The sequence below is a fragment of the Motacilla alba genome, chromosome 1 (genome assembly GCF_015832195.1).
Source record: "Motacilla alba alba isolate MOTALB_02 chromosome 1, Motacilla_alba_V1.0_pri, whole genome shotgun sequence".
Classification (NCBI taxonomy): Eukaryota; Metazoa; Chordata; class Aves; order Passeriformes; family Motacillidae; genus Motacilla; species Motacilla alba.
In genome coordinates, this window is record NC_052016.1 from 17,253,099 (window position 1) to 17,275,151 (window position 22,053).

A 22,053-nucleotide genomic window follows, 5' to 3' on the forward strand; every position below is an offset into this window, starting at 1 on the left:
TGAAGGGATTTTTTGTTTCTGCTTGTGGAAGAGATTACTTTTAACCCTGAGTAGCCCATAGTACACTATGTTTTTACCTTTGTATTCTTTGCTTCTTACCTGCTACAAAATGCAGTCTTTAAAATAAGTCTACAAACATTACACTTAGGTACCAATTTGCATCATTCAAATGATATACGAAGTTATCTCTGTCCACTTTACATTCAGCTGAGAGAGTTGAGATGATACCAGAACAGGGTTGTATCCTTTTTTGTGCTCTCCATTAACACTTTGAACAGGTTCTTTTAGGTAGCAAGTCTTAAATCACTCATTTCAGTTAGATGTATGTAATTTTCCGTCTCTTAGACTTGTCTGAAATCTTTTAATAGTAATAACAATTGTGCTAACTCCAGTTAGGTGTGACCCAATGGTTTTTCTCTTTGGGAGTGTTTGAAAAGTAGTTGACAGTTCCAAGAAAGAGGGTTCTGAAAAGGCAAAGTGTTGTTCATTTAACTACATGATTGTACAGAAAAAGAAACACTGGAAGCCACTCTGATATCTGTGTGCCTACCTGACTAATTTGGCATATAAAATTCCTTTCCAATGGAATCCTATATGTATACCTTCTTTTTTCCTAGTCCACATTTAATGAACTTACATTATTTTGCTCCTCATAGATGTGTGCGTCTCATTTAATCCCTCTTCCTGCTTTGGTTTTTGTCTCCTCTCATGTCTCAGGGACAGAGTTGCTGGTTGGGCTACAAGTGTGTCAGGCCCAGTCCTGTGCCTCAAGGTGAATTTCTCTTAAGCATTTGTTGAAAAGTTCATAAACTAATCATAAACTAGAGGATCATAAAGTAATACCTTTGTGGTAACTTCCAGGCGATCCTGCTATGAAATTAGTTTGCAAGATGAGCCAAGATCCAAATCTCATGCATTATTAAAGGCAACTCTAAATACAGCAAATATTTTAATATTTTATTAGTTTATTAATCCATGCATAGAATGGCCTGCATATCAGATTGTTCTTGGCATGCATGTTTGGAAGTGCCAGTAATAATATCTATAATACAACCTTAGTGCTTTCAGCCTGCCAGATCTTGAACAAAATTTTTAATCTAGTAGGTTTTTCCAGTTTTCAGAAACTTAAGAATATTTAAACATTCTTCTGAAATATAAAAAAAAATATTCATGGTATGTTCTACCAAACATTTCTTGCCAAACCTTAGGTCTTGAAAAACGTGGAATATTTCATCGCAATCCACTGAAATTGAATCTTAGCAAGTGACAAAATTGTTTATGATTTTATGGTACTTTGGTCAAATGTGCAATAACACATGGTACTGTTGGACAGGAGAAGGCAATCATCAGAACATGTTTTTTTCACTCTTTATCAAACATTCTCTGAAATGATTGCTTATCTGGTCGTGATTGACTTCCACTTTCAGAAGAAATTTGCTTTCTTTTGTCTTCCAAAGTCAATAATATGGCTGTCTTAGAAAAAGTCTGGTTGAAACACATGAAGGATAGTCACTAATAGTATAATGCAAAATACAAAGCACATTTGATGATTTCTTAGATTCACTGAATATTTCTTTTTATATTTATACTTGAGATTCTTCCTCCTTAATTCTGAATGCTTATTCAGCATTCAAAAACCATAATGTGAGTCTTCCATTAAAAATTATTTTGCAAGAGTGGCAAATATAAATTATTTAGCTTTTCTGGATATCAATAAGTGCAAACAGTGGATGTGTGTCCTGTGAGATAAACAAGGATGGTCTTTATTGTCCACAAACTCTTCTGTAAGCTTATACCTTGGTGCAGACATCAGGGTACTCATGTGACATACTGTGATCTGTTTATGTGTTGCAGTAGGTGCTGATCCTGTTAATATTTGTGTTAGAAAAGGAGACAAGAAGACTAGGGAAGCTTATTGACAAAGTCTCTTGTTTGCATGGATGTTATCAATACAGTCCTTTAAATTCTGTCTTCCCTGCCTGTTCACATGGGTCAACTTTCCCTGGCACTCTTTAGTGTGTGTTTTTTGCATCATTGTCTTTACAACACAAAGAAATGCCACTATAAAATATTTTCCCTCTAAATAGTTTTGCATATTTGGGGCACTGATTGGAGTCAGAGAGTGCCTCAGGAATGGTGAGTTCAGACCTTCTGTGGAGGGCAGCTCCCACTTGTAAATTGTCTCGTGTGGGCCATGGTGGCACTGGGTGCATTGCGTGCCAGGGGTACAGGCAGCTCCTTTTGGTGATCAGCATTCAGGACCAGGTCTGGAAAGTGGAATTGCAAGTTCAACTACCTGGACATGTCTGTATGTCCATTTGACAGGCAGAAATGCTGACTACCACACGCCTTCTCCAGCAGCCACGGATTCCTAAATTTTGCCATCTGCTTTTGAAAAATTGAGCCAGAGCGTGAGATAGATTTTTGTAAAGATTACTTCTGATTTATTATGTCCATTTTACACTGCTCATACAGAAGCCGTCGAAGCTTCTCATTTTTGACAGGATAGTACTAATTCTAAAAGAAGCGTGCAGACAGACACAAGATGAAACAGGAAAATAAAGTGTAGAGTAATTTCAATTTCTCTGCCATTTTTACAAGCCTGTTCCAATAACAGCAGACATCAGCAAACAGATTTCCATACAGAACCTGGCCAGCTAGTTTGCTTTGTAAATACAAATATGAAAAGCTGAGCAGCTAGTATTTTCAGTGTCCAGAACAGTTTCTCCCTCCCTTCCAGCCACATTTCTCTCTCAGCCTTTTCCATTGGTGCAGTTTACAATAACCTTTTAACTCCAACAAGAGTTGTGCCAGAAGTTTAAACCCACTGTGGCATCTGGGAAGAATAGCAAGGAGCTGCTGTGCAGGAAGCAATTATCCCAGCAGGGCTCCACAGCCCGCCTGAATAGCTGTGGCAGCCCCCAGCCGCCAGCAGGCACGGCCAGGCGAGAGGCACTGCTTCTTGGGCTTTGGTCTCTTCCTTCTCTCTGCCTTTTCACTTCCATTTATGCACTGAGCAATAAGGGTTTGCTGCTCCAGAGTCAAAGGGCTGGGTGGGAAGAGCCAGACCAGAGGGCAGCGTGTTCTCAGTGTCCAGCCTGGCAGCAGCCCACGGACAGCAGCGCTCAGGGGCTGTCACAGCTAAAGGAGGGCTTATGTGAGCATCAGGGAGCACTGCTCCCCGCACATGTAGAGCATGGGAACAGTGTATGCTTTGTTCTGCTTGGTTGCAACCTGGGCTGGCTTATTTCAGGAGTGAAAGAAGCTCCAAGTAGCTCCTGGCTTCACTGTGTGTTCCTGAAGATCAGCCTGTGTTGTAAAGTCTGTGGCAACAGAGAATGTGAACAGACCAAGATCTGCAGGTCATACCCTGCCTGTGGAGTTTCTCTGGAGGATCTGAAGTTGAGCACAAAAATAATTATTCTGGGCTGCTCTGTGAGCTGGGGAAATTGGGGGGTTTGTTCTTTGCCTCTCTGTGCATACATTCTCCTCCTTATTCTTGGTGAGTTTAATTTTAGCATCTTCCAGGCAGAGAGCTTTCTGTAGCTGTAATGTCTAGCCCAGTGGTTTTTCAGCAGTCCTTCAGTAATAATGAAAGTTACACTCAGGATTTGCTTGTGGTTGCCTGTGACTGCAGGTTTTTGCCTCAGTCCTGTAACACAAGGCTTGTGTGCAAACCACAAAAAATACACGGAAATCTGTGATTTATGATTTGCATGTGCTGCAGTCACGAGAGCTGTAGTGAACAGTGATGGAAGAGTGAAATGTGGCAGATTAATATATGACTTTTGTGTTTAACTGCTCATGGAAAATCAGCATTGCAGGGCATATGCTTCTCTTTTTGACAAATGATGGGATAAGTTTAATGTTTTTGCAACTTTTTGTGAACAGCATTTACTATAAAAGAGTTTTCCTAAACTTAGGCTCACTCAGAGATAAATGCAATAGGAATTTAACATGGGTTTATATCCTTCTTCTGAAGTGTGGTCTCATTTCCATGGCATGTCATCTTCGTCAAAAGACAGAAAATCAGTAGGTTTTTAGGTTTGTTTTTTTTTTCAAGGTTACTTTTGCAAAATACTTGTTTATTTGTAGTGTTTAGTTGGCAGGACCAAAACTTCTTTGAGAGTTAACTTGATCATAAAGTTTTTACAGAAAAATGTTTTGAATGAAAAGTCCAATCTCTCTCAAAATTTAAAACTGTCAAGATACAAATTTGCAAATGTATGAAAGAATCCACTGCATTTTAGTCACCTGTGACTAATTTTATTTGCTTAGTTTGGTTCTCAGTGCATGTTCTTTGCCATAAAGAGCTCAGATTTAGCCCCAGAGGAACTAAGAAAATCCTTCTTCCCTTGGGAAGCTGCTGTGCCAGCTCCAGGGAGGAAAGCTTTCACAGGCAATTTAGTGCAGGAAGTGCAGCGGTTAAGGGAAGGATTCGGGAGCCTGAGATTTGCATCCCTTGAGTGAGGAGCCAGGAGTGGGCAGCCAGGCGCAGAGGGGATGTGCCTTCTCTTCCAGACAAGTGGGAGTCTGAGCCAAAACTGCTGCATCTCAGAAGGTCGCGGAGCGACTGAAGCCACAGCTGAAAATAATGACCTGCTGCACAGACCAGCCAGGAGAAAAATGTGAATAATTCATTTCTATTCCCTCCTCTCAAACTGTGAGGATTTTGTTGTTGCTTCACAATTGTACTTGTAAGTCTAGGAGATCCTTGGTTTTGCATGTTGAAGGCCTATCATTTTCTTGTAGGAGCTCATGGTAGAAGAGGGTCCACAAACTTCTACTTCAAATCTCTTGATAACTTGAGTCCTGTCAGAACAGTTCCCTTTAGAAGACCCTACATAAAACCTTGGAAAACCCTGTATTTTAGCATGATGGCTGTGAGAAATGTGTACTCTGAGAAATGTCTTTCATCAGATTACAAGTCTTGGTGAAGTTTTACCTATCCATCCTTCTAAAGTTTGAAACTGAACATTAGGACTCTGCTGTTGAAGACTTGGGCTCTGCACAGCTTCTCTTTTCATAGGGAAAAGTAGGAAATTTTCTATTGATGAAATACACACCACAATAGACAGTTGTCTTAAATCCATGTTGTCATCCTGCCAACATTAGCTTCAGACTTAGAAGAGAATGACAATATTGTCAATACCTGCAATGACAGTCAGAAACTTAAATTCCCTTGGAAACAGCAGCAGAGTCTGGGCCCCTTTGGAAATTTGTGGTTGTACTCTCCTCCCTCCACCCCTGGTGCTGTCTGCAGGGTGTAGGTGTGATCTGCCACATGCAGAGTCAGGTCTGGTGATATAGGTGGGCCTTTGTCTTCAACCTTAGTGACTCTAAGACAGCCCCTCAGAGTGACCTTGGTCTTTCTTTTACAGTGGGAAACAGGCTGCTAAATTCCTGTGCAGATTTGGGTTATGTAGTTTCTTTTATGGTTGCCAGGTAGGATTTTTTTATATGTTTTAAAATTTGTGGTTCGTTAGTATTATTTTTCTTTATTACATTTGTGATTCTTCAGGTAAGGTAATTAAAAACTGAGAGGTTTTGTGTGGAAAATTAACCCTGGCTGGTCTGAGATGTTATCCTTGGATGTGTGTTAATAACACAGTAGTGGTGATGCTTAAAAGAAAATTCATGTGTAACTGATACTTCAAATCCTCTGACTTGCTTAAGGGAAGGCAAATGAAGACATACCAGACATTGAGTTCAGTTCAAGTTCACTTTTACTTCTGATTTCAATCTCTGATTGTAGTGAAAGCTACATGTGCACCAGTGCATCCAGGGGAAATTTATGCATTGGGTTAAATCTACAGCTTTGCAGAAATTTCACAGTTGTCATTGTAAACTCATCATTCCCATGCAGGGCCTTCTTTGGATATTGCAGAAAGATTGATAGTTCTAGATATAATTTTAGTGACACGTAAAATGTGCCTAAGTGTTGTCCGTTAGTTGAGTTTAATGTGTTTTTTGTACTTAATAAGTAAAAATATGAAAAACAGTTTATGAAGCATTTGCTTCTTCTTTTTTATATTTTTCTGGTGATCTTTGTAGAACAGATTTAAGACCATGAAGATAGTAGTAACATGCTCTCGTTGTAAGATTTTAATATTGGTTCATAATAAGAAAGGAAGTATTGCATAGAAAATGTTTTGTACTGTAGCTGTGAAAGCATTTCAGAGAAGTATTTTACCGATTCAAATATTGCAATATAAACATAGCTGTCTGCTCAGAAATTAGTTCTGACTAATGTGAGCCAATATGGATTATTGTGAAGTAAATCTGCCTCTGAATTAAATCATCCTTTGTGATTAACAAAAGCCAAATGTTTATAGAAAGTTAATTTGGAATTGTTACAGTTTCAAACTTCTGAAAATCACATGTGCTGAGGCATGGATTTTTCTTTTCTGATCTTGCTTTCTGGAATTCTGCATATATCTTGGCTGTTTCTACAGTCTCATTGGGTGAAGCATCAAACACATAAAGTAATTCTGATATTTGGTGTCTTGTGACAATGCCACTGGCCGAATAACTGTCAGCTGCCTCTGAATTCATTAGACAATTCAGGACACAGATAACCCTTAAGCCTTTGTAGATATCCACTTTCTTGTAGTTACAGCCATTAATAATGGGGCCAGAAAAGTGGGAAAAGGAGTCTTATGAACGGACTTGAATCCGATTCTGCCTCTGATGTATCAGATTGGCAGGGGTGCCAGAAGCAGCAGCTTGAATCTATTGTCATTTTATATACCTTAAATACCTTCTTTTTACGTAAAGCCACCTTCCTATGCATTTTCCACCTTCCTTTAGGCTGCCTTCAGGCCTGTCTGTATTGCAAAGCTGTTTTGTTGGTCTGTAGGGTAGCGGGAACAATTGACTTGCACTTTGTCATGACAGATTTACAACGCAGGAAGACCACTTGAAAGAATGTTTCAGACTACTTTCAAATAGAATTTTTTGTGTGTTTGATCTGGAGGAGGCAGCATGTACCTTCCTGGGGTCCCAGAGAATGGAACAGAAAGCAGGACAGACTCGTCTGTCTGAACTTTGAAGTTAAACAAGAACAAACTTTAGTCATTGTTGAAGACCTGCTCCAAACACATTTTGATGTCTAATGTCTGATATTTAAGCATGCTATAATAGGTAGGGAAGAATATACGGGATTCACAAGGCTTGGATCAAGATACAAGTTTTTAAATAAAAATTAAGATAGATAGTAATTTGTACTCCTTTTTGTTCAACTTTGTTCAAACTGCAAAGCTGCCTTCTACTGCTAGCATTCCATGCCCGACAGCCTCTCCTGCAATGATGAGTTGTGATATGGTTTTTTTGGGATGCTAGACCAGACAGAGAGAAATGAACAAACTCCATGTTTCTTAATTAAGAAATGAAAGCTCTATTTTACTTGGATATGCCATTGGTGACACTATTAATTACAATTGCCTGGACTCACCTTGTACTGTTGTATTGTTATTCATAATTAGATGGTACACTTTTAAAGCAAAGGCAGTGTCTGGCAGGTTAATATTACATGGCCACCATTTTCAATATAGAAAATGAAAGAAAATGGGTTGTTGTGTATGCTGTACTGTAGAACACTAAAAATATATGAAATTTGTGATATCACATATGCAGAAACCCTGGCTATACCAAAAGAAGTCAGTATTCCATTCTGCAATCTAAATTTGCTTTTCCTATTAATTTGTTCGCTTTCAAATTATTTCGCAACAGAGCAGATTTCATTTATTAAATAGAAATAAACTAGAAACTGAAAGAAAGTTAAAAGAAAATGTCACTCACATTTATATTTGGACTCCCCAAGCATTTCTTTTATCGCTTCATTCTGTCTCATATTTCATATCACATTTCTGTGAAAAGTAAATGAATCACCCACATATATAAAAATATTTCATAACACAGACAGATGGGTATGAATTTATACATGCAGAAATTTACACACATATACACAACGCACATAGGTATATAAAATATGGTCTCAGAATAAGAATATATGTGTGTACAGCTATACTGAATTCTTGGTGGTATGTTGTAGAACCCTTGGGTAAGTTTTTATGGATTTGATTTATTGGCTGACTGAGTTGATTCATTATTTGTATATGATTTTTTGCTGCTGGGTGGCCATAATTTACAATTCTGGACCTAGTTAACCCTGTGGGTGCCTAGAGTTTTCTGTGTGAACATCTCCAGCTATTGTTTAAGGAAATAAATTAAGTGGACTTGCTTGAACGAGCAATTTACTGATGAGGAGCAAAATATGGTCAGGCAGGCAGGTCATAGAAAATAGCTTTCAAAAAGTCTTTGTAACTCACCATGCCATCATATATTTTCTTAGCATATATAAAATAATTCATACATCTTACAGGCAGCTGAAGATCATCTGTGAAATGCTGATCACAATCTTTTTCTCTTACCAGAATTCAGTGTTATTCTTGTATTATCCTACTTGTAAATCCCTGATAGATTTGCTGGTAGGCACAGAACAAAATTCTGAAGAGGCAAGAGAAGTCATAAAGTGCCTTGACTTCATTTTGGTTTAAATGAAACATGGCACTTACTTCCAGAAGTAGACTTTTAGCTTTGGCAGTTAGCAAAGCCGTTCTTTTCCCACGACACAACCATATCTACTTGAGTAGTGGAATAGAATTGCTTTCTGTATCTTGTTTACTAGGAAGAAAGGGCATTTCTTGGTATTCAGCATGGTCACAACTCTTCAGGCAGTTCGGGATGTAATGGTACACTCACTGCCTGTCACTTTTGCAAATTATATCATTTGATGCTATAAAGTCCAGCTGGTGTATTTTGGGACAAGGGCAAAAATATGAGAAGAGCCAGAGCACTCAAATTAAAATGCCTTCATTAACTGTTAAGTATACACAGACTATGAATAGTTGTAATTTGCAAGATATCACATACTGTCTCCAAAGGTGATTTGACTATTTACAGCTCTAAATACTGGATATGAACTTAGTAAGACAAATTCAGTAGTGATTCTTTATGTGTTCCAAATTTCACATGCATGTCTTCCATTGTGTACTTTTTTACTTAAAGCCATTGGTCTGTGGTCCATAGGTATGTCTGGGATTAACTGCTGAGAAGAAATACTGCACATAGACAACATAAATTGTTCATAGCTGCAGTTTGCATTTGCAATGTCCTATTAAACTGGAGGGATTGTCCAGTATTACTGAGATGGTGGGTACCTGATTTTTTAAAATGCAATGAAGAATTTTGTTATTTGCCCACCAGGGGAAGTTCACTTCCTTCTAGCCATCTGTGACTGCTCCAGTTACAGCCATGTGTAATTCCACATTCAGTGGTGGGACATTTTATTGTAGCTGTGTAATTTATCACAATTCCATGTGGAATAACTGTCATTGTAGTGAAAGTTCTAAACCCTTCTCATGTTTTAAGGAAATCAACCAACCTAACGAAAGAAACCCCTTTGCACGTGCATTCAGAATTCCATGTTGTGAGCCTCCTTCAGCATGCATGTCACATCTTAGGAAGTTTGCCTCAACATCCATGAGGGAGTGTTTCCTCTGCGTCTCCTTTTTTGTCTAAATCTCAAATAGTTTGCAAGAAAAGCAGCTTTGAATGACTTTTTAGTTTTTCATATGTTTCTGCTTTAATGCTTCTCTCCATCTATGCTTTGAAGAGAGTCTTGTAGCGATTCCTACAAGAAATTCCTAGGATTGTACTTGCTTAAGGTTACAATTTGTGCAAGATATGCAGTTGTGTCATATTGTGGTGGATTTGAATGGGATTTTCTTAAGGGATAAAATAACAGAGGAGCATAAATGCTACTGAGTGTCACTAGAATTTAGACTTTGAAGACATACACAAAAATCACTGATTTCAGTTCACGTGGGTTTGAAATCATCAGATGACTTGAGATGTCACAAATTCTTGTGACATATAAATACATTTTTTTTTTTTTGTTCTATCCAGTGTGGTCAGTATTTATATACATAAAAGGTATATATTTCTGCATATGTTTCTGGATATACAAATACCTCAAAATGCAAGTGAAAGTCATTCAAAAATCAGGGGTTTTTTTTGAATCCTTTGCATACATTATTTGGAAAATCAATTGCTTTCTGTGATTTAGGGAGATGTAAAACAGAAATAAATACAGAAAGACTTCTAGTTATAGTTTACATCTTCTTTCCCTGCTCACCAGTTCAGGCAGTCAGCAATCTAAAACTGCTTATGGATTCTTGAAATATGTGTGTTTGCAGGTCACCTTTATTTTTTCATTCCTCATGCCTCAAATCTCCACTGAAATTTCAGCATTACCAGCTTTCTGAATGATAAAGGACATTTCTCTTGTGCTCTCAAGCAATGTGCCAAAGGCAACAGAATGAAATTTGTATGCAACACTGTCTACACTCCACGTGCATGTCCATTTATCTCAATAACTGACTGTCATCTTTGTGCCTGTACATCCTACAATGACAATCAGAGCCCAACACTACTCGAGATGTCAAATTTCCAGGGATAGATTTCTAGCTGCAGGCAACTGGAGCTAAATACCTCATATTGAGAACACTCTCCTCCTTGTCACTGACCACATTAGAGCCTTTCATGTAGCTTCATATGTGGCTTTTATTTATTGTCTACTTCCACCCATGGCTTGAACTGCAGAGCCTTTCAAAAGTGATTGGGCTTGTAAGCATATGTGCACTTCAGAATGTATTTTCTGTAATTAAAGAATTTTCTTTGGATATCAAAGTAAACATGGTACATATGCAGCTGCCCACACAAATTTTGTTATATTTTGGTGAACTTTGCAACTTGTTCAACCATTTGGTAAATAGAATCCTTTTAAAGAAAAGTCAGGTATTTTCATATGCATTCAATGTGGATTTTTATATAACATAATAAGATTTGGAATCAAAGGTGTGTTTTCTGATTTGGGGGTTATTGGAATTCTGCTATCTCCCAAAAGTTGAATTCAAAATTAAGAGCAGAATGTTATTCATTTCCCAGTAAGAATATAATTGCTTCCGCTCATCTGCTTATCAGCGTTTAAACTTACTTTATTTAAGGTGAAGAACTAAAGAATAAATAATTTCCTTCACTTCCTTAAGAAATGAAAACCAAAACAAACACAAAATTCATGAATAATAATGAGCACGACCAACATCAGGATAGCGTGCACATATTTCTTGTCAAGGAAAAGTAATTGTAGCACTTGATGTGAAAATGAGATTTATGTCTCATGCTAATTTTTACTCTCCACCTGATTGTATCAGTACATGGGAAGGAACTGTAGTCCTTCTGGCTAACAAGCATTAAACAGGCTGGTGAGCAGCCAACAATAAGTTACACAGAATGAAGAAAAAACTAACAAGTCTTGAAATCTCAGAGATTTTAAAATAATACTGATGTAAAACTAAAACACAAGCTTTTCGCATAAGAGAAGGAAATTAGAATTATAGTAATTTTTTTCCACTTTCTTATGTGATATGGAAAACCACAGATGGCTTGTTCTGTTTTATTATCTGTAACAAAATATTTCCTAAGCTATTATTATTAAATTGATAATTCATGTTGAATTATTTTTGTTATCCTTGATTTGTCCTAGATCAGAGGAGGAAAGCTCATGATCACATACACAAGAAAGAACGATGCTGGCAAATACGTTTGTGTTGGAACAAACATGGTTGGAGAACGAGAAAGTGAAGTTGCAGAGCTCACTGTTTTAGGTAAGAATTCCTTTTAGACTCCATTGATGAAAATGTCCATCTTTTGTTTTTTTGAGTGAACCTTTCTCTAAAGATTATTCTAATCCATTTCCTTTTCAGTGCTGAAAATGTTCTTCTCATGGTTGTGATCTAGTAAATAGAAGGAAGGTAATGGCTCTGCAGCCCACTGGGACAATTTTTTCCTATTTTAAGATGCTTTTGTATTTAATGCTCAAACTGAAAATAATTCCAGTGTCCATGACTGGATCAGTATTGTGAAATATTAGCAAAACAAAAAATAACAAGTTTAAGAAGCAGAGGCTTAATTTTTCTTTCTTACTGGAGAGAATCAGAATTACTCTAAATTTCTATTTGGAACAATTATCCTTTCCTTTATAGGAAAGTGTGCTGAGTGTTGTAAAACTACAACAGATCTGCTGGTTCAAGTGATCCTATTGATAGTCCCTCTGAGCATCAAAAAATATGTTTTCATTTAAGATAGCTGAGCTTGGCTGAATATTGCATGTTTTGTTGCAACATCAGAAGGAAAGCTGTAGGTCCACCTGCAGGCTCAGTATTCCTTTAGCATAGGAGAATTAAGGTGCTTTTCCTTCAAAATATGTCCCATTTTAGTTTAAAGTAGAGGACGCTTGAGATAGCTTGATTGTTTCTCAAAAAAGAAAAATAGCTCTTGCATCTTTTACAGGATGAGACCATCCAAGCCCTGGTTCACAGCATACTGGTTTCTGTCACAATGCTGCTGCAGTCATAGTAGCTTGTTGGTGGTTTTATTTTTATTCAATTCATGTTTAAGAGCTGTCTTGTCTGTCTTGGGCACTTTTACCTGTCTTCCCTACATTGTTGAGGTAGGACTCAGGCAACCTGAAAACCTGTTCAGAGTTTCATGTGAAGCAGGGGTTTCTTAAATAAAACAAGGTTTTATGCCATCTTAAAATTGTTCAAACTGAATACCCAGGAAGAAAGTGGTGTGTAACCCTTTAGAAGCTGAGGAAGACTTTGTGATCCCTTGTACTGTTTTATTTTGGTTTTGGATAAGCACTAGTGGAAGAAGTTTATTGATAAATAGACTTTCAGAACTTCCAGCAAAATCTAAACTTGAAAGTAAGTTGTAAATACATGAGTAAAGTCCTGGCACCAGGCTCCTCTTTGACTGCACCATGTAATAGCCCATCAATAGACTGCTGCCAGCCAGGGAATCATAGGCTGGACTGTTTGATAGCTTAGGCTGAAAAATTACTTCTCTTGCTAAAAACCTGTGAGAGGAGTGCATTGCAAGCAGAGGTCTGTCTGGCTTTTTTTTTCATCTCTTGTTCCTTTCAGACATATTTCAGAATTTCAGCCTGGGGAAACTAGAGAGGTTTTGTTTTCAAGTGGGTCAGTAAAGCTTTGAGTGTCTTGCCAGCCTGTGTCTAGAAATCTTTAAAACACCTTATTCTTTCAACTCAGACTTGAATATGCGTGAAAAAGCACAAGTAATATGCTGACTTCATATATTAAATTTTTTCTACATTAATCTTCTATTTATGAGGTTTGGTTATTTAGAAGTTGAACTTTTGCTTCTAGGTCTCTGCTTTAGATCAGAGGGAGGATTGCGTGCCAGAAACTGTAATATTAGAAAGGTTCAAAGTGATCCTTGCTAAGCTTTCCTTGTATGTACCAAATAATCATGTGACAAAGATAGATTCTTAAATCAGTGCTGATTTCCCTTATCCATTTCTGCATTTGAGTAAGAGTGTTATAAATGGGCAGACAAAAACTCGTGGAAGTCCATTACTCTTCCTTGAGGAAACTGTTCTGGAGAACAATGTGCCTCTTGTGGGCAGCAGTCTTGGTCTTACCAGATCAGTATTTTTTTCTCTTTCATAGTTAAGTTAAATATTCTTCCCCAAACTATTCCTACTCTGAGATTTGATCTGGATGTTCTTTTCTTACACTCAGGTTTGGTTTTTTCGACACCTACAAGAAAGGGGCCAGGTTAGGGAGTTGTCTATATTTGCATCTTTTTAATTCACAGCTAGATTCATGTCTGTAGATCTCTGCTTTATTTCTCACTTCTTGTATATGAACTCAGGCTAGAACTGACAGCTTGCTAGTTCATTTAACATTATTTTCTACCATTGCCAGCAAAGTTAAGTTTTCTACAACACAAGTGTCCAGCTGGTCTGGACATACTCGAGAATAAAGGAAGCTTTTTTTTAATAAGGTTTTGTTCAGTTCACATTTCCTTTTTGAGCCGTGAAGTTTTTTTTTTTTAATATTGAATTTCTATGTCTGCAAAACCAGAGTAATATTTAGAACTGCTGTTCTCAAACACAAATGTGAGACATGAAGAGCATGGGATTGTCTCTTTATCCTTCTGTCTGGTTGTTTTGCACTCCTGTGAGAAATTTGTGCTGTATTTTTGGGTATTCACACTTCCTGATGGTGCCAATGGCCTCAGACTGTTGCAGTTCCAGGGGGATGATATTTATATCTTTAGTACATACAAGTCAAAACATGCAACTGCCTTCTCAACTCCCTCAGAGTTTTCACAGGTTTATAGACAAAAAGTTCATCTGCCTTAGGCAAAGGAACCTGCCAAACACTTTCCTGTTAAACCTTCCCAGTTCTTTTATGGACATGCTGTTGTCATCTGGTGCTGTTCTTCTAGATGGGTCATTCCTGGAATATTCGAGAAATTGCTTAAAACCACTTTTTTCCTTGGGAGTGTGCAAACCTCACTGCAGTGCAGCCTGGCATGAAGTTATGAAGGTATGAATGGCCCACTAACCTACAGCTTTGAATCCTGTTACAGGTAGAAAAGTGTATCAACACCTTTCCTGAAATTCCCAGAGTTTACCAAAACAACACAGCCTGTACTGAGGTCACCTTTTTGTTCCAGAAAGTTTGAGCATAAGGATGCAGCAATTAGTCTGACTCTGGTGAGCCAGGACTTGGGTCATCCATGTCCTGCAATTTAAGTCTGGGATAGCAGCAGTTTTGATGAACAAAAACTACAGAGAGGGCATTCTGGGTTTTTTTTAACTTGTTTTACTCCATGTGTGCTGGTGAAAGAAAAAGTTGCCTTTCAAATACAGCATTGGAAATTATTGCATGGAATGCTTGCTGCTGCTGACACCTGCGAGCAACCTCACAGACATCCTGTGAAATCTGGACACAGAACTGCTGGAATAACCCTTAATTTCCTTTCCTTTCCCTTTAGAGAGACCATCTTTTGTGAAGAGACCAAGCAATTTGGCGGTGACTGTGGATGACAGTGCGGAGTTCAAGTGTGAGGCAAGAGGTGACCCAGTCCCTACAGTTAGATGGAGGAAAGATGACGGAGAGCTGCCAAAAGCAAGGTGCAGTACTTGCAGTTACCCTTTTTATAACATCTAGTTTGGTGTATCATAGGGCCATTCAGTGATTGACAGATAGCATTTCTTTGTCTTAAATACAAAAGCCCTGGTTTGATCCATTAAAACATTTCTAATTAGCACTGAGCTCTAGTTGAATTTACAATTTATATTGAAACTTAAGAATGGCCTTTTTTCAAGTTTTTGTTGTGACAACATATGACAAATATAACATAAAACATGACAAATATAACATAAAACAGTGAAGTGCAGCCAGTAGTATCAGATGCAGATTAATTCTTCACCTGAAGAGTCTCTTGTGATTACTAAAAGTTTTGGAGAATGTATAACAAATGAAAGATATTACAAAATCAAGAAGTATATATTGGAATTGCAGTTGATGTAAAATGTAGTCTGGCAATGTAGAAAGCCTCCTTGGTTATGCATGTTTTTGTTGCTCAGTTTCCAATTAGCTTCTTTTTTGTTATTGCTGTAATTCAGGCCAAAAATTAAAATACACTCTTAAAAATAAACACATCCTGTGATGGATCAATATAGAGATAGATCAAATACTTATTTACTTACTTTGAAATCCTAATTATCAGTTTAAAAAACTTTCAGGGAGTGGACTGAAAGAAGAAACACTTTAACAGGGTTGGATTTGTAAGTTGGCCACTTTTTGAATACAGCTTTTTGGTAATATAGTATATATCTTTAATAAAAACTATCATTTTTAGGAGAAAAATCTACTTACCATAAATAGAAACACATTGACTGCATTATACATAAAAGAGAGAAAGATGATGAAAGGAAAGAAATTGGTAAAAGGCCACATTTTCCTTTAGGAAAAAAAGAATGAATTGTCATTTATCTTAAAATTCAAGCAATTCTGATCATTTTGGGAACAATTTTTTTTTCAACCATATTAAAAAAATCTGTCATTCAGATGGAGAATAATAAATATTGTTATAGTGACTTGTTAAAATAATTCTAACAATTAAAATGTTCCACATTAGAGCTTTGAAATTGTGTGCAAGTAATATCAGAATAAGGTTTTTAAATACTTGGATATATTTTGGTTTTAAAGCTTTATTTTGCATTGTCAATTTATAAGTATCTATACTTTTTTCCCCTTATGGGATATAAGAAATAAGAATATTTTTAGACCAAATCCCCCATGTTTTTAGGCTTTACAGAAATTGTACAAAGTTCTGTTATTCCTATTTATTGTTAACTACTATGTATATTTAAAGATATGAAATCCGTGATGATCATACCTTGAAAATCAGGAAAGTTATGGCAGGAGACATGGGATCATACACTTGTGTTGCAGAAAATATGGTTGGAAAAGCTGAGGCGTCTGCAACTTTAACAGTTCAAGGTAAGAATGTTTCCTTGCAAAGAATGAAGTTGAATAAAGTTGTACTAGAATGAGTTGATTTTTCTTTGTACAACTCTAGAGATAAAAAAAATGTGAAAATACAAATTGTATACATACAATTTGTCTGGAGTTGTATTCTGAGGAAATGGAAACACTTCACATGTAAGATTTTTTTAAGCAGTTTTTACAATGCTGAGATGGGAACCTGAGTATGTTTTGTATTTCAATTCTTCAGGTTCAGAATCAAGTCACTTGCTATCGTTGTATCTGAAACACAGAAAGAAGAAAGTCAGTCTTACTAAGCTGCACTGTTTTAATTCAAAAAGAAAGAGTTGCAAGTTCAAGTATCTGCCAAGCTTTTTCAATTAAATACAGTAGAGAAGCAGTGAATGATAAATCTGTTTGTGTATCTTTTAATACACTAACCCAGACCACTGGAATTCCTGTTGCTTTTTCATTATAAAAGCGTATCCTAGCACTACTGTTTCTTAGTAAGATAAAAATTCAGTGGAACTCAGTGAACTAATATGTATAAAAATCCTTCACTGCCTTTATATACACAATCCAGATGTTCACTATTCAGATAATCCCTCTCTTCCTTTCCTGGCTAGCAGACAGGCCATGATGTCATCCTGATGCTTTTTTCTGGGTGCTGATGGTCCTTCTGTCCTTTTCTCTGTTCAGTGGGAATTACTCATTATGGAGTTCTGGGGAAGTATAGGCTTAAAAGTATTTTATTTGGTAACAGGCCTCTATTTTGACACATTTACTGTAACAGGAAAGGTCTTGCCCTGAACCTGCTCTCCTTTTTCCACCAGAAACATTTGGTGTCCCTCTGTTAGGAAAGTATTGAATTCTTTCATTGAACCTCTCATAAAACCAAGAATTTTGAGATGTTCTGTTTTGTTCGTCACCATGATGTTTATACATCAAAACTCATACCTTATGTTTGTAAAATAACCAGCTCTCATGTTCAGTGTTAGAGAATAAAGGATAAACTTGTGAGCAATAAGCACAGTTTATTCAAAGGAAAAAGACTGAATTATTTCTTAAATAATGATTTGTTCTGAAGATCACATTTTAAATCAACTGTTAATCCTGTAAAATGTTACTATTACGAAAATTTGCTTCAATGACTGGTTGAGCAGTTACCTTTCTGGAAATAAACTCTTGGTAGCTCTAATCTTTCATAGTCCTATTCAAAATAATAAACAAAAGCGTACTTAAAATCCCATTTAGCTTAATGATGCTAATAGGTATAAAATGACTTAAGTATGTAGGTGTTAGAAACTAAATGAGATCTTTTTGATAATAAACTGGTATTTTTAAAGAACAAGATCATAGCCTAAGTCCTGATTCATCAAGATCCTAATTTTTATGTGTTTGTATTACACAGTAGATACTTACACTGTGGCAGCTTTGCTCTGAGGATATTGTTATGGGATAATTTGTTTCCCAGTGTGAATGGATTACCTCCTGAGCCATTTGTCTGCACTAATGTCTTCATAGGAGGGATTGATGTGAGAAACTGTAATGTGCAGGGACAATTTGTCGTTGGTAATGAAATAAATTACGATCAAAATCCATTTATTAGCGTATCCAAGAGACCAAGTTTTATGGGAGGGAAAAATATACTCTTCTAGCAAATGGATTTTCCATTCAGATTTTTTTACATTTTTCCTCCTTTTTCTGCCTTCTATTCTTTTTCCCTCCTCTTCTCTTCCCTTGTTAAATCACATTTGGTTTTGTTTTTTTTTTTCCTAAAGGGTCAGCTTTTTGACGATGCTATATCTAGAAAAGTAGACTGATCTTGTTTCAGTACTAGAATAAGATTGCTCTGACTGTTTACAGACACGGAGCTCTTTGAATTTTTTGGTTGATTCATTGCTTTTTTATGATTTTATGGGGTTTTTTTTCTGGGTGATTTAAGGAATGCAACTGGCAACTCTTTTCTGCACTTTTGGTTATCATCACATGATCTATTGACTAGAGTCAATAGTTACCAAACTAGAGTTTGGTAAATGTGTGTTCTGCCGTGCCAAATTGAGTTATTTTTGTTGCCTATTTGTAAACAGAGGGCTGCACTGCCGATCACAGCTTCAGACATTACAGCTGCTGCTGTGCAGGCATGTTAGATTCAGCAAAGGGAAAGGAGGGGGCTTGGCGTGGGTTTGAGTGGGTTCAGGTTATTTGTGGAGCTTTGGTTTGGGCTTTTTCCTCTTCAATATCTCAGCAACAGGCTGTGGTATTTCTGTGCCAGACTCTGTGCCAGAGGAGGAATATGAGAGCTGTCAGTGGTGACCCAAGACGTGTGTCCATGTCAGGAAAGGGACAGTCCCAGTCTGTCAAGTGTCTGCACAGTGGGGATGCGGCAGGGAGTGAAACGTGGCAGGGCTGCAATAAGTGCTCTTCAGGGCCTCGGGGTTGGCAGCACTAAGAAAAGGATTTATCTTTTTCTCTACTCATCATTTCCACTCACACCGTGGCTGACCCCAGTGTGCTGTCTCCTGTGGAGGGTTATCTGGGACGCTAAAAGGTGGAGCGTGCAGCACCAGGGCAATTGAGATACGCAGCTGTCGGGGAGGTGTGGAGGGGAGGTGGTGAACAGCTATCCTGGGTCTCACAGGGAGCTGCCCTGGATCCCACAGGACTCTTTCCTCCTGCTCACCTCTTCCTCGTGCCTGATGCATGCCCTGCAGGGCTCCCAGTTTTGGGAATGCTCAAGAATGCTGCACAGCCACAGCACTGCCTCTGAGCTGGGAGTCAGCCCAGGCCATGTCCCTGGACTAGGAACTGTCAGCTCGGATAGTTCAACTCTCCCTCTCTATCTGTGTAATAAACTGTTAACTGTTTGTAGAGAATACAAGAGAGGGGAGGGAATTTCAGTTCCATTTTTATGTTCTTCCTGCTCATGGCATTGGCATCACAGATGCTAGGTTATTGGAATCACTATTTTCCTCTGTACAGGCTTCTAACTTTGGGGACCATAAGTGTTTCCTACATGCATACTGTGACTTCAGCCATATTCATAAACCAAATTTGGAGTTCTGTATTGACATAGTGAAGTTTGAACTCTTCCTTTAGTGTTTTACTCCTGCAGCTTAGAAGCATTTCCATTCCTAAAACTGTCAAGTTTATCTTATTGTCTCCTTGGAAAATTAAATAGTTAAGGAAATGTAATCCTGATGTTGTTTCCATATACCTAAAATTGGAGAGTTCTACACTCTGTTTTCATTTTGCAGCAATGTGTACTGCATCTATAAGGCATCCAGAGACATTGCTAAATACATGTGGAAGCATTTCATTCAGGAGATTATTAATTATTAAATAAATACCTCAGTCAATACATAATGCCAGGAAGCAGCCCAGAATACAATACATTATATTTTGCCAACACATTATATTTCATCAAGTAGCTGATGTACTTCAGAAAAGGAAAAAATTGCCCAAAAAATGGCATCACTGGAACCAGAAGACTTCTCTTTTGCTCTAGCACTAAGCAAGCTGGATATATTTATTGTATTTATATTATATTGTATTTGATATATATGCAAGATGTGTTTCATGTTTTGTGTAGGTTTTGATTACATGACTTGCTTAGTTTTATGCCTCAAAGCAGGACTGTAGGAAATACGTTACATATTTCATGACTACATATATCATTGAAAACAATGTTCCTAAGACACACAAAATTACCAAAAATGCATACTTGAGAACTTCAGTACAAAAAGAGAATTAGTTTTGCCATTAATGCAAATGGAAGCAGGGCATCTTCAAGAATCTGCAAATCCCACATTTAACCATGAAAAGCAAATCCAAGAACCAAAGGTTTTACATATTCTCACCTACTTGCATTTGCTTTGCTCCCATTTGTGGTACTTAATTTGGCTTTTTTGTCATCTAATTTTTGTAATAAGTTTATAATTTCTGGTGTAATGAGCTGTTCTCTCTGAAACACACACAAGTGTAAGTTAGGGCTCCAGTGGCAGCCCTGATCTGCAGCTGGCCAGGAACCATCACAGCAGTAGCAGTGTAGGTGCGACTCAGCAGGAGTTAGGAGCAACAGCTCAGGGGGCTCAGTTGGCTTCAGGACTTCAGGAGAGTGACACCACACTGGCTGTGGGTGACTGTGGTGAGTCAGCAGCAGATTGGTAGTGAACAGAAATATTTGAGTTCTTCTTAGCTCTCCCTACTCAAGCTGTGGCTCTGTGGCAATACTTGGTACAGGGCCCTGCCTAACCTGCACCTAAACCTGCTGCAGCACTGACTGAACTATAAAATGTAAATTTTGCCATTCAAAGGCACTAAGCACATTCAGTTATCTGTTTGGCAGGAAAAAAGAGGAATTCCTATGGAAATTGTAGCGGCCAGTTCATATTTTACAGTGGCAATGTCTGATACCAAGCCTTTTTAGATTATAATGTCTTTAATTTTAAGGTTAACAGAGCTTGTCTGCAAGGTAGATAGAGAGTGGAACTTTTGATAAGTGACTCCTGGCTGTGATTTTGCTGTACGAGTCAACTGACAAGGAATTCTAATCTGAAAAGGTGGCACATGCTTCAGGCCTGGAATTTCCTCCTCCTTCCACCTCCTCTTTGTGCAAGGTAGCTTCAAGGCACACAGTAAAAGACATCTATTTGATAAGGCTTCTGGGAAGGGCTGCAAATACCACCCGGAATATAAAGGGATAGGATTTGCTCTTTCATCTGTCTGATACCATATAAATGTTTCCACTATGTCAGGCTGCTGGTACACAATATAAGTTGGCTGTAAATGTAAGTGCAATAAGCATTAAAAGAACAAAGACAAAATTCAGAATTTTATGGGATTACAGAAATGCTGTTGAGCAATTGCTGTACAGCAATTATTATGCATTGTAGTGAACCCTTCACAGTCTCAGGGCTGAATTTAACAACTGGAATTTTTAAAATAGGATTGGATTTAGGTCTGAACTTGTCTTCATGTTCTCTCTTTAAATCAGTATATTTTTCCTTTGAAAGAACTGTTTTGATGCAATATTCTGTCTTCAGTCCCTTGAAAAAGGAAGGAAGAATAATGATTGTCCAATGAAGTTCAGGATTTTTTTAATTAGTAAACTTTTGTCAGGATGAATGAAGGAGACCATCTCCTGTGATTTCAGTAGCTTAAAGAGCCCATTTCCCTCTTAATGACTGCTGTAAACTCTGATAGCATGTCAGATTTCTATCAAGGATCTGAGGAGTTTGACTGCCACCAATTTCTGGTGAAAGAATAGAAATCTTAAAAGTTAATCAGCAGGAAATGAGAACTGTCTGAAGAGGAGATTAGAGCCCTGAAGGTTCTTGTCTTACTGATACAACTGATGAACACTAAGATTCCTGAAGCATTTCTAAAATATGGATAAAAGAAGGAATCTGTAAGTATTTTAATAAATAACTGCTTCCATGGTTTTTAAGTGCTAAATGGATGTTGGCTTGGTTTGGTCTGGTTTGGTTTGGTTTTTTACATAGAATCTCACAACAGTGGCAACAATATTTTACAGGAGAATAACACATAAAAACTTTTAAGATTCTTTCCTCCAGTTTGGTACTTTGAAACAAGGATTTGAGACAGATGTTTTTAGGCATGT

General features: G+C 37.6%; 1 protein-coding gene across 6 annotated transcripts in view; it reads left to right on the plus strand.

Annotated features, from left to right (window-relative positions):
* The window catches only part of ROBO1 (roundabout guidance receptor 1), a 693,788-nt gene that overhangs the window by 591,392 nt on the left and 80,343 nt on the right, over window positions 1-22,053 (plus strand). For all 6 annotated transcript variants that reach the window (XM_038135498.1, XM_038135488.1, XM_038135479.1 and 3 more), the window contains 3 exons: window positions 11,609-11,729; window positions 14,932-15,070; window positions 16,318-16,445. In XM_038135498.1, coding sequence (XP_037991426.1) covers window positions 11,609-11,729; window positions 14,932-15,070; window positions 16,318-16,445 — 388 coding nt within the window. The remainder of the gene's footprint in view (window positions 1-11,608; window positions 11,730-14,931; window positions 15,071-16,317; window positions 16,446-22,053) is intronic.